The sequence below is a fragment of the Eleutherodactylus coqui genome, chromosome 10 (genome assembly GCF_035609145.1).
Source record: "Eleutherodactylus coqui strain aEleCoq1 chromosome 10, aEleCoq1.hap1, whole genome shotgun sequence".
Classification (NCBI taxonomy): Eukaryota; Metazoa; Chordata; class Amphibia; order Anura; family Eleutherodactylidae; genus Eleutherodactylus; species Eleutherodactylus coqui.
Genome location: NC_089846.1, coordinates 18,847,702 through 18,860,144, shown reverse-complemented (window position 1 = coordinate 18,860,144; position 12,443 = coordinate 18,847,702). Strand labels below are relative to the sequence as shown.

The window sequence follows — 12,443 nt, the reverse complement described above, 5'->3', positions numbered from 1 at the left end:
GAATGAACCTGAGCAAAGGAGATGGAGAATCACAGGGGCAGAGCTTTGTCTGACTAAATCAAATTGAAGCCCTTCACAGTGACAGACAGACTAAAATATAACTTTTATTCAAGACTAACATAAAATAATGACTTGGGCTAAGAACAAAACAAACATAAAGACAGAGAATATTACAGTTAGGTGGGTATATGGAGTTATTAGAATCACCCCACCTAGGCTATGGTAAAGACGAGACTGAAGAGTCGCTAGTGATGCATCAGATAGTCCGTAATTTAATGAGTAGAATTACGGGTATCAGATATAAGTCTAAGAACACTTTGGTACTGGAGCAAAATTGCTCAAAAAACCTATGGAGATCGCACTGGTTTAGTCGTCACTTGCGATTAATCAATCCAATGGTCACTAAAGCGGGGCCGCAGTACCTATAAACTATAAGAAGAGTGTCACGCATCAGTATAGCGACCGTCTGTAACAAAGTGGTCACATTCGGATAGGTTGATGATCACAGGATTTGATAGTTACTTAGCCAATAATATGATTTGAGGAAACCATAAAAGTACCTCAAGTATTTGGCTCAGAGTAGTATCAGTCCATATCATTTGGAAAGAACGGTAAGCTCTCTTTAGTATAAGTATAGCTCAATATACAACTCATATAACTCGAGAGAAGAATGGATGACCTCTCTTTATGTGAAAGGGTGATTACTGCTCAGGAATAATTACTGCTCGTAGAAATATGATTACTTGCTCAGGAATAATTACTGCTCAACGCGTTTCCCTACTAGGATTGTTGGTAGTTCATCAGGAGCAATTGTATGAGTTATGCCATACGATATGACAGGTTCATTGAGTTGAAAACTCAAGAGAAAGAGAGAGAGAGAGAAAGTGCCACAATCGTGTTTTGAGACACGAAGGGTTAAATACTTTCTGTCAAATTTTGAGAAAGTGCCACAATCTTGTTTTTGGGACACAGAGTTAAGAGAAAGTGCCACAATCGTGTTTTGGGACACGAAGGGTTAAATACTTTCTGCCAGATTTTGAGAAAGTACCACAATCGTGTTTTGGGACATAGAGGGTTATATAATCTCTGTCAGATTTTTGTTGGTGTGGTCATGCAGGCTAGTTAGGAGATGTGCAGGAGATATACTGATTTATAGAGAAATACTGCACATCAACTAACCTCAAAGAATTGAAATGGGATCAGAACTAGAAAGTAGGGGATTATTCAGGACCCATACTTAGTTCATCATCCAATAATCTTTGAACAAGGTCGCTAAATAGCGAAATAATAGCAGTCTGCAACTTGTTCATATAATAAGCTCTATAGATATATAGTAGCCTGGGACTAGTCTATCAAAAAAGAGATAGAGTTCCAGGCTACATAGAGCTTTTTTCAGATCCCTTTCATTCTATCAAGGTCTCTAGGCAGCGCATAGTAGCTTAAGCAGAGCGGTGTCTTTGCTGCCTAGATATGAGACCTGCATCCAACACACACACATTCAGATAAAATAACAAAAGTGGTAGAGCCTGGAGCTCTGATGGTGAGCTCAGGCATTGTTTGTGAGCCCAGAGTGCTGCTACTGATATACCAAGAAGCCCTCCCCCAAAGGGGGTTGGTGTGGAGAATCAGCCAATCAGATGTTATAGTGGGAGGGGTTAGGACGACTCCACAGATCTAAGGGAAAACAGGGAAAAGAAGTCCGTTTATAATCTGCGGTTTGGCTCAAACTGGGTGTATTAGTGAGGACAAATGTTGCAGCAGTCTCCCTTATAGTCTGATCGCCCGTATGTACACATGGATCTTTAAATTTTACTTTAGAAAGATCGCTACTGGCGATCCGCTACTGCGCACGCGCGCGCAGCGCTGTAACGTCATCACGTCAGTCATGTGATATGGCACATCCTGACGTTCTCTTGAATAAAAGTTATATTTTAGTCTGTCACTGTGATGAGCAAAGGAGATGACGTTCATCATCAGCAGATGGATGAAACCCATAACAGAACCAAGGGGGCACTTACCTGTCCGGGTCTTACTGTTGGTGAGAATCTCTTGCAGACGCTCCTGCAGTTTATCCGCTCTCTTCCTCTCCAGGTGCAGTTGTCTTTTCAGATCTTTTAGCTGTCAAAAAAGGCAAATGTGTTGTTAATAATATTACACGCGCGCGGCGAGGCAAAAGTCTAAACACACGGTGAGGCAAAGGCGAGACGCGCGCGTTTACCTGCTTTAATAATGAAAAAATTGACTTGTAATGTGCGATGGTATTAATTGGGAGAGCGACTGCAGTTTTTGGTGTTTGAGACGTTTTCCACAACCATAATAAACTGTAAGGCTGGGCTCACATGGCAGTAAGTGGAAAACGCTGGATCTTACAGCTGTGAACCCGTCCGTGACCCTGCGTACGGCCGTGTACTTTCAGCGAAATTGTATTGCACATGGCCGTGTACTCACGCAGACAAGTCATGCGTAGTCCCTCTGTTTATTTTTGCTTATATTTCCCACGCCGTCGCTTAGAGATGACGCATATACCCGCAGCCCATAAGCAATGTAATTGCGTATGAGCTGGAGGTATATATGCGACAATAGAGAACAATGGACTTTATGCCGGGTATATACACGGCGCAATGGAACAATGCAATTGATTGCCTGCGAGCTACCGCATAACGCACGAGCGTACAGACTAGGGGGGGGGGGGGGAAATCGACACTCATATAACTGCCAGCATAGACAACTCTACTTAGAAAAAAAAAAGGGTGGTGAACCTGCAGTAACGATAATTATGGGAAGAGGGTCATCTAGTCACTTGCCTGCATTTAAAATGAACGATTAGCGTCCTACATCTGGGCAAGAAAAATGAAAAAAAGCACATACAGAATGGGAGGAATTGGGCTAAGCAGCAGCACATGTGAAAAAGACTTGGGTATACTAATAGATCATAGACTGAACATGAGTCAACAATGTGATGCAGCAGCCAAAAAGGCAAACAGAATTCTGGGATGTATTAAGAGAAGCATAGAGTCTAGATCACGTGAGGTCACTATCCCCTTCTACTCTTCCTTAGTCAGACGGCATCTGGAATACTGTGTCCAGTTCTGGGCACCCCACTTTAAAAAAGACATAGACAAACTGGAGCAAGTTCAGAGAAGAGTTACCAAGATGGTGAGCGGTCCACAATATTGGATGGCCCGAGGGGTACATACAATAAAAGACATATGTAGATGAAAGATTCCCTACATTCATAGAGCTACGCGACAGGTTGCAGTCCCCGCATCTTCAATTATTCCGTTTCTTCCAACTAAGACACGCTTTGAACTCCCAATTTCCACCCGCCTCAACACACATATCCAAGTTCCCCACAATTGGCATCCTCAAGTCCCAGGGGCCTAAGGGGCTAATCTCAGCCCTATACACACACACATCTCCTTTCGGCTAAAATAGCCCTCAACCCGCCTTCAGCATATGATAAATGGAAACAAGCCATCTCATCCCTCACACCCGAGGAATGGCAGGACATCTCCGAATCCCATTTGGCCGTCTCCCCCGCCGTAAACAATAAATTAATCCAACTATACATAACGCACCAGGCCTATCTTACCCCTAGCCGCCTATACAAAATGGGCACAGCGTCTTCAAATATTTGTCACAGATGCCGCCAACCAGAGGCGAACTTCTGGCACTTGATATGGGAATGCCCTCCAATTAACGAATACTGGTCGGAAATTACCGACCTCATAAACGCACTATTACCTCCCCCACTGGCTATTGACCTGGACCCCAGGGTGGTGCTGTTTGGCCTACTGGAGGAGGAGGTGTGGCCACACCACACCAGCACCTTCCTGGAAAAGGTGCTGTTCTTGGCCTGCAAGGCAATAGCCATGAGGTGGATGGCTGTGGAAACCCCTTCAATCCTACATGGGACCCAACTGGTAAATACCATAACTTCCTACGAGAAAATCGTCTACCAAAACCGAGGATGCCCGGCCAAATTTAGGAAAATATGGGGGATATGGATCGACTCCCATTCTACCTTAACCATGGAATAAACCTCGAGGCCCGATATATACACCCCCCCCCCCCCCCCCAGACAAGTGTCAGCAGACCCACACTTTAGTCTCTCCACTAAGACTGCAATAAGTTAGAGCAGAAGCGGTTGGAAAAAAAGTTGTAAAGTTTATTGTTAAGTTATCTAGAAAATACAGTAATAAGATTTACGTTGACTTATGCACAAGGAAATGTATACATGAATAAGGATGCACCTAACAAAGTTTTCTTCATTCTGTATTTTGCAATGCCTTTTTCAAAATAAAACGAATTAACAAAAAAAAAAGATGGTGAGCGGTCTGCAAATCATGTCCTATGAGGAACGGTTAAAGGATCTGGGAATGTTTAGACTGAGAGGAGACTTAACAGCTGTCTACAAATATCTGAAGGGCTGTCACAGTGCAGAGGGATCAACCCTATTCTCATCTGCTCAAGGAAAGACTAGAAGCAATGGGATGAAACTGAAAGGGAGGAGACACAGATTAGATATTAGACAGTGAGGAGGATCAATGAGTGGAACAGGTTGCCACAGGAGGTAGTGAGTTCTCCTTCAATGGAAGTCTTCAAACAAAGGCTGGACAGACATCTGTCTGGGATGATTTATGATCCTGCACTGAGCAGGTGGTTGGCCCCGATGACCCTAGAGGTCCCGTCCAACCATATGAAAGTGGTAACGAGGCAGCCTGAGACTTGTAGTCCCGCTATTATGTCAGAGTTTATCAGTAACACATTCATTCTTTCCTAAATTAACGAGGAAGCTTGGTGCATGCCATAATGGTGATTGATACGGAGTGTCACAGCACTACAGGTACTCCTCCTGTGGAAGGGAGTAGCGAGGCGGATGGTGCTTGTCATAATTGCGCAGTCATGATAGATACGAAGTGTTGACCTTCTAGAATTACTCCTCTTACGAAAGGGGGTAATGAGGCGGATGACATTCGCCATAACTGCATCGTCTGTTACATATAGAGTAAACGATTTATCTGTGAGTTTAAGCTGGCTGCCCGGGGAAATGATTTTTCACTACATTGAATAGGACCCTGAAGGTCCAGCGATGCCCCCCTCTGACTCACCTCCCTATAAGAGTTGATTATATTTTAAATCTTGTTTTAAAGGAAGCAAAATAAACAGAAAACGGCTTTTTTGACATTTTCTTTTTTTTAGTTTTTTATGGAACTTAGGCCGGCTTCACACGAGCGAGAAAAATTGCACAGGATATAAAAGGTAAAAAAAAAAAAAACATACAAATTTTTTGTAAAAACGTTTAGATGCCGCAATCAGCAATGACTGCAGCATATACAGGGTTAAACAATGTAGCGGTGTGATTAGATGAACTAAGGCCTCCCTCACGTAGGCATTTTTGTACAGTATTTAGCGCTGCGCTAATCGCTGTATAACGCTCTCATTCATTTCAATGGGGCCGCTCACAGAAGCATCAAACCGCAGTGTGTCCAATGCTGCGTATTCAAAGCGTTGCATGTTCTATTCTTGGCCGTTTCCAGCTGCGTCTCCCATTGAAATGAATGGGCACAACTTTGTACTGCGTTTCACTGCCTTGCTTCACTGGGAGACAGGGCTTGGATATACCAGATCTGGACTTGGATGACCGGAGAGGCCTTTTGGCAGGCTCTGAGCCTCCCTTAGGAAGTACTAGAGACAGGCTAATACAAATCAAGTTCCTCCATAGAGTCCATTATACTCCTAGCCGTCTAAACGCTATGGGCTTATCTCCTAGTTCAACTATGCATATGTTCTGGGAGGGTCATGTTTTACAAGCTCATTGGAGGGATGTTCTTGAGTTCATGGAGACGCATCTGGAAGCACCGCATATCCTGCACCCTGAAGGTCTGTCTCTTTGGCCTTGTGGAGGACATCCTGGTCGATGCGGCAGCACGCACCCTATACGAATAGCTTTTTTTCTATGCTAAAAAGGTAATATTACTTAATTGGAAACATCCCAAAAAAAACACTAGGGCTGCCTGGCTGCGTGATTTAAACAGTGTTGCCCCTCTATATAAATTGACATATATGGTTAGGGGACGTCCTGCCAAGTTCACCAAGATATGGGGTGGGTGGGTTGACTGCCCCAATACTGTGCTGGGCGTATCTGACTAACTCCTCTTTTCTGGGAAAACTGAAGTTCTTTTCTCTATTGGTTGTTGTGACTCTCATGGACAATATGTATACACAATATTGGTACTGGAGCTGTGGGTTTAGTTTATAGTTGTTTGTTCTAATCGTTACGATTCCCCAGGTTGGGAGCTTTGGTCTCATTTGTTATAACAGCCAAAAGTTGTTTAAAATAAAAAAAGAAGAGAAAAGGTGGTATTATAAACTCTGGCGGGAGTGAGAAAACTGTAATGTTTTAATTTTGTGACGTATTCTTGATTACTCTCCCTTGTTCTGTATTGTGATGCAAGACATGCTCAATAAACATTCCTTTAAAAAAAAAATTCAGTATTCCTGACCCCACTTCAAATGGGCTTTAGCTTTGGTTCTATCAATGCTTTGGAGAAGCCCATAGTCTTATTTTTGAAATGACACCAAAGCCTGTCAGTAGCTCTGATAGAACCTGAGCTACAGCCCTTTGATGTAGACCGCGCTCTGTCTGTACAAAATTGTAGGGGGAAGAGAAAGGGGAGGGGGGGGGGGGGGGTGTAAGCCCTATTCACATGGGTGAGTTTTACATCCAAGTTCTGTCAGAGTTTGTAACTGATAATAAAAATCTTTATTTGTATAGCGCCAACTTATTCTGCAGCGCTGATCAAACTCAATCAAAACTTGGACCCATTAAATTAAATCGGGCGTTTTCGGACCAGCGATTTTTTTCATGGACAGATGATTCATGTAAAAAAAATACAAAAAAAAAAAAGTCAGCCTGTCCTATTCTGGTATGATTCATGGCCAAGAATAAGACATGCAACGTCCACTCTCCAGCACAGGGCTGGGGTGTCTGTGTGCTGCCTGATGAGTTGCACCTGGGAATCTCGGCTGCAACGGGCACGTAGCCATCTGGAGGTGTAATATTTGGTATATATACTCACAGCTGCGCTCCCCCTCTTCTCCAGGATTCGCTGTCCGTCTGCAGTATCCTTTACTTCCTAATGAAGAAAGCACATATCAATAATCAGTTTGCATGACTGAGACACGTGTCCCCCTGCATGACTGAAGAATGGATCTCTTTACATGGCTTGATCAACAAGATCAGCGCTCATCTGCCTGGACTTCACACAGACCAATTCGGGATGTATGAGGGACGAATTATCTTCAGAACTGCCGTTCGTCCTCCATGCTGTTTCATCGTTGTCAGCAGCACATCCTCGTTCGCACAGGGACATCTGCTGCCATCAGCAGGTCGGGTGCAACTTCAAATGGGCTGATGATTGGGCAAACAAATGTTCTCGCCCGATCTTCAGGCCATGTAATAGGCCCTTAGGCCACTCAGCTTTTCACTGCGACGTCCCGAACACCGAGCTAATTGCGGTACAACGCTTCCATTAATACCAATGGCGCCTCGCAGACCTGTGTTTGGCGCAGCGTTTCTAGCGTTGCGAACTTCAAGCGCTGCCTTTTAGCACTTGAACCATTACCCATCACAACGATGGGGTGCATTAAAAAGCACTGTCAAATGCACGCAGCAATTTGAGAACACATGTGTCAGAGTGGCCTTAGGCTCACATTTATGAGCACCAGCGGACAGACCGCCTTGTTGTCAGTTCTCACCTGTTTTAGCCGCTCTATTGTTTCATTAAAACTTTCTTTGTCTTTCTCAGAAGACTTTATTTGTTCCGTCAGCATCTCCAGCTCCCGTTCCTTCACCTGCAAGGATGGACAAAGCAAGACAACATCAACTGCAAGGCTACGAGGGACACATTACCAATTGGCAGTCACAAAGTAGAAACAATGTGGGCATCTGTGGAGACCTTTGATTACATGATAAACATCCAGGTGTCCATCAGATTGTATGGGAGATTCATTTCATCATTGACATTAATAGCTGGGGCTTCCAGCAGCAGGACACCTTATTACAGAAGGTTCTAATAGAAGGGGATTATACAGGGTATACAATACCTTTAGAGGGGTTTTCCAGTATTTTATTATTGATAAGCTAACCTAAAGATGATGCAAAGATGATCACTCAAATTCGTTCAAAAGATAGCTAGAATGACAGTTTGAGCGACCCTTTTGCATAAACGACTAATGGGCACTAAGGCCCATTAGTAGCTTATTAGCTTCATTTGCATGTGAATGAGGCTCCCGTCGCTGCATGCAGATAAAAGCAGGTGGTATGTTATCTGCATACAGCTTCATTGGTCTCCTGTGGGACAGCAGCTGAAAACAATGTTATCAGCACTCCTGTGGAGAATCACAGTATGTGGTCCCTGCTATCAGCTGGCCAGCCGAACAATGATTTTTATGCTGAACTAAAAATCATCATTCGGACGAAACGCTAATCATGGTAGCATTTACACGCAACGATGATCGCTCAAAATACATTGTTTGAACGAATTTTGAGTAATAATCGTTGTGTGTAAACGGGCCATTAGATTTGGTGATCTATAGTTAGATTGATCGCTGATGAGCTGTTCAACAGGCCCAGAGTGATTGCAGACAAAGTCAGAAAGCTCTATCAATATTGCAGCAGCTCAGGTTGGCATTGCATTGAATTTAATGGGAACTGTGCTAGCCTTACCAACCCGGGCCGCTGCAGTGTGAACAGAGCGGTCTACAATAACAGCTAGCCCGATATCAGCTGATGGGCTGGGGATCCTCAGGATACATAAAAGCTACAGACTCAAAACGGTTGTGCCAAATTTGAAGCCTATTCTCTATGTGTTTGATCGTGGGAGCCTAACTGCTGAAACCTCAGCGATTACAAAAACGGGGGTCCCATGTACCCACGAACGAATGGAGCAGCAAACACTAGCGCTACCACTCCACTGATCTCTGTGCAACTGACGGAGATTACCGAGTACTTCTCCTTAGCAGTCCCATTGAAATGAATGGAGTGGCAGCATATGTACTGGACTTCCTTCAGGGGTACACAAGACCCCCGTTCTCGTGATCAGTGACAGGCCCAGCAGTTGAATTCCCATCAATTAGACACTTCTCCCTTATGCTGTGGATGGGGTTTTAAAACGGGCAAAACCCTTTTAACTGTATTTAGATGGTCTAAGATCAGCTGCACGAAAGTCCATAAAAACCTTGGTTTCTGATCACTCCCCTGTTTAAACATAGCAGCAGTCAGCCGACAAAAGACCAAACACTCGTTTATTGGCTGACTGTATCGCTAATGTAGGCAAGAAAAAAAATATATAATTTTGTCAGCACCACATCTCCCCGGGTAGGCAAGGAACGTGCTTCCAACAACAGGCAAACTGTATAGGAACAAAAGATCGGATTAATCATTCGCCCACATAATCCCAATAATTGCCCAATTTACATGTACTAAACGGATGCCAAACAAAATGATGTTATCGTCTACAAGTGCTCATTACCAAGCAGGATATCTGCCTGCGCAAAAAGGTCCCCTACCTGCAGATCAGCACAATGCTCCTTGCGCAGTTTGGCCAAATCCTCTTCGTGCTGCAACTGTTTTCTTTCAATGGTCTCCTAAAAAGTATCAGAATGATGAGACAGTGGATGAAATAAGTCAAAGATCTCCAACCCAACCGTAAAGACCCGTACAGCAACAGTCTGCCCTCCACATCATGTATCATTTGATGACTGCCATATTATGTAGTCTGTGAACCACAGGACTGGAATGGGGACACGGATGTGAACCGGCAGACTAAGGGCGGCTTTACATGGGACAACCATCGTCTGAACAGTGGTTGATAGAGCGAATGTAAGAGTCAGTTGTTCCATGTAAACTCGGCCACCAACCAAGTGATGAGGGAGAATTTGTTTACTAGTCGCTTCATTTTAGCTCACCTAAAAATAGTCGCTGGTTAATTAATTATCGTCCGGTGTAAACAGGTAATCATTGTCTTTCAACTTCTAGCCAATAACTTTGCAGCGGTGTGTGTGCTTGTTTGGCGCACATCTACCACTGAATGCTGATTGGCTGCTGCTTTTTTTTTTTTACATTTTGCCCTCTCCTTATTGGTTCCGGAAAACAAAAATTCTTGCAGGTGAGAAGAATGAGATCTGCAGCATCGGCTGTTCAGCTGCTAGAGACCGCAGCAGTGAGGGTTCCCTGAAAGACGGCTTGTACGTACTTATGTGCATTTAGTGGGCTCAGCAATCAATAAGCGTGAATTGGGGAGGAGTTGAAATTTCACATAACCCCCCACCAAAGAAACTCACGCCCCGCAAGTAGTCGAGCAATATTTTGGCCCGTGTAAATCACTCCCAACAATCTGTTCGGCGAACACAAAATCGAACACGTGAACAATCATCGCTCTATGTAAAAGAACACAAACAACAGTTGTTCGTACGCTTTAGCGACAATCCAGTTGATATCTGACCCGTGTAAAGCCACCCTAACCCTCACACTTACTTCTGCTTCCTTTAGTCGCCTCTCAAACCAGCCTTTGGTTCCCTCTAGTGACTGAATCTGTAAGCGCAGTTCTTCTGTTGTTTGCTGTAATCCTTCCAACTCCCGACTTCGAGCCTGAAGGAGATAGTATTTTAGGATTGTTATATACAGATGCCCATACATGCAGCGTTTATAACAACTACAGCCAAAGTGGGGACTCCTATTAAAATTCCTGGTCATGTGGCATCCTGAGATCATCTCCAGGGTTTCATAAATCCCACAAGCACTCCGCGTCCGTGAAAATAAATGGGCCATCCATGTAAAGCATATACTATAAGGTTTTTATTCTATGTCGACTTTGGGTAAATGAAGAGAGGTAGATATCCCCTCCAATGACATCCATATACCCTAAAAAGTTCACAACAACGTTTTTTAAAGAATTTATCTAATGTGACCGTTGATGGTGCAAAAAAGTTTAATTGCTCTGATGCAAGACACACCAATGAACTAAACATCTGTTTCCAGGTGCCTCGTGCCAAAAAAAACCCCAAAACACATTAATCTCAATGTGTTTATTTATATCAATTATTTGAGGTCTTGCTGTGTCCCCCAATGAACGTAACAAAGAAGTGATTTTACATTAAGTTATACCAAAAATCTTAAGGTCTTGCTGTTTCCCCCAATGAAACGGATGAAAAAATATATATATCGCATTGCGCTCAGATGTAAATGTGAGTGCAACGTGATTTTCCCATTTTTAATATTGAAACGTGATTTTAATGCATGTAAAAATCAGATGTGCAGTGATGCAGTTTTCCTCGCAAAACGCATTGCAACTGCGGGAAAAACAGATATTTTTGGTATAACTTACCGTAAAATTTCTTTCTCGTCACGTTCATTGGGGGCCACAGCCTAGACCATGGGATATAGCCACTGCCCTAGGAGGCGACACTAAGCAAAAAAAGTGTTAGCTCCTCCCCGCTGGCTATATCCCCCCCTGCAGGCACTCAGCTAATTAGTCTGTCTGCAAGCAGTAGGTAGCCAGTGGGAGTACATTTATACATATTGTGTTATATACATACCAAACATAAATCTGGTGTAATTCTTTGCCACCAAAAAAATGACCGAAGAACAGAGAGTTCCGGCAACCGCCTAAATAATAAGGGGTGGGTGCTGTGGCCCCCAATGAACGTGACGAGAAAGAAATTTTACGGTAAGTTATACCAAAAATATCTGTTTCTCGTCCGTATCATTGGGGGCCACAGCCTAGACCATGGGACGTTCACAAGCAGTCCCGAAAAAAACATATACTGGGTGGGCACTGCACGTGCGGTCAAACGACTGCCGCCTGCAGGATTTTCCGTCCAAGAGCGGCATCGGATGATGCGGCTATATGGACTCTATAAAATTTCGAAAATGTATGCACGGACGTCCAGGTGGCTGCCTTGCACACCTGGAGGGCTGAGGCTCCATGACGGACTGCCCAGGAGGCCCCCACCGCCCGTGTGGAGTGGGCCGTAACCCGAAATGGTGGCGAGCGTCCCGAGGCTCGATATGCTTCCGTTATCAGGGACCTTATCCATTTTGATAGGGTGACTTTTGAAGCTGCTAGGCCCCTTCGAGTCGATTCAATCTCCTTAAGTCCAGGACCGGTCTCACTCTGCCATCCTTTTTGGGTACTAGGAAAAGGTTCGAGTAGAACCCCTGCCTCTCCTGGGCTCCTGGCACCGGTTTCACAACCCCTTGTGCCAGTAGGTTCTGTACTGCTTGTTGTAGGTTGGCTACCCCTTCCGGAGAGGACGGCACTCTGGACTTGCAGAAAAAATTCCGTGGGAGGGTTGTGAATTCGATTGAGTACCCGGATGTCACAATCTCCTGTACCCACTTGTCGTTCACGCGCCTCCCCCATGTCTCCCAAAATTGG

General features: G+C 44.3%; 1 protein-coding gene across 2 annotated transcripts in view; it reads right to left on the bottom strand.

Annotated features, from left to right (window-relative positions):
* Positions 1–12,443, bottom strand: part of GRIPAP1 (GRIP1 associated protein 1) — a 95,060-nt gene that overhangs the window by 58,406 nt on the left and 24,211 nt on the right. For both annotated transcript variants that reach the window (XM_066580450.1, XM_066580451.1), the window contains 5 exons: positions 10,541–10,654; positions 9,574–9,651; positions 7,762–7,857; positions 7,083–7,139; positions 2,019–2,118 (listed from right to left, as the gene is read on the bottom strand). In XM_066580450.1, coding sequence (XP_066436547.1) covers positions 2,019–2,118; positions 7,083–7,139; positions 7,762–7,857; positions 9,574–9,651; positions 10,541–10,654 — 445 coding nt within the window. The remainder of the gene's footprint in view (positions 1–2,018; positions 2,119–7,082; positions 7,140–7,761; positions 7,858–9,573; positions 9,652–10,540; positions 10,655–12,443) is intronic.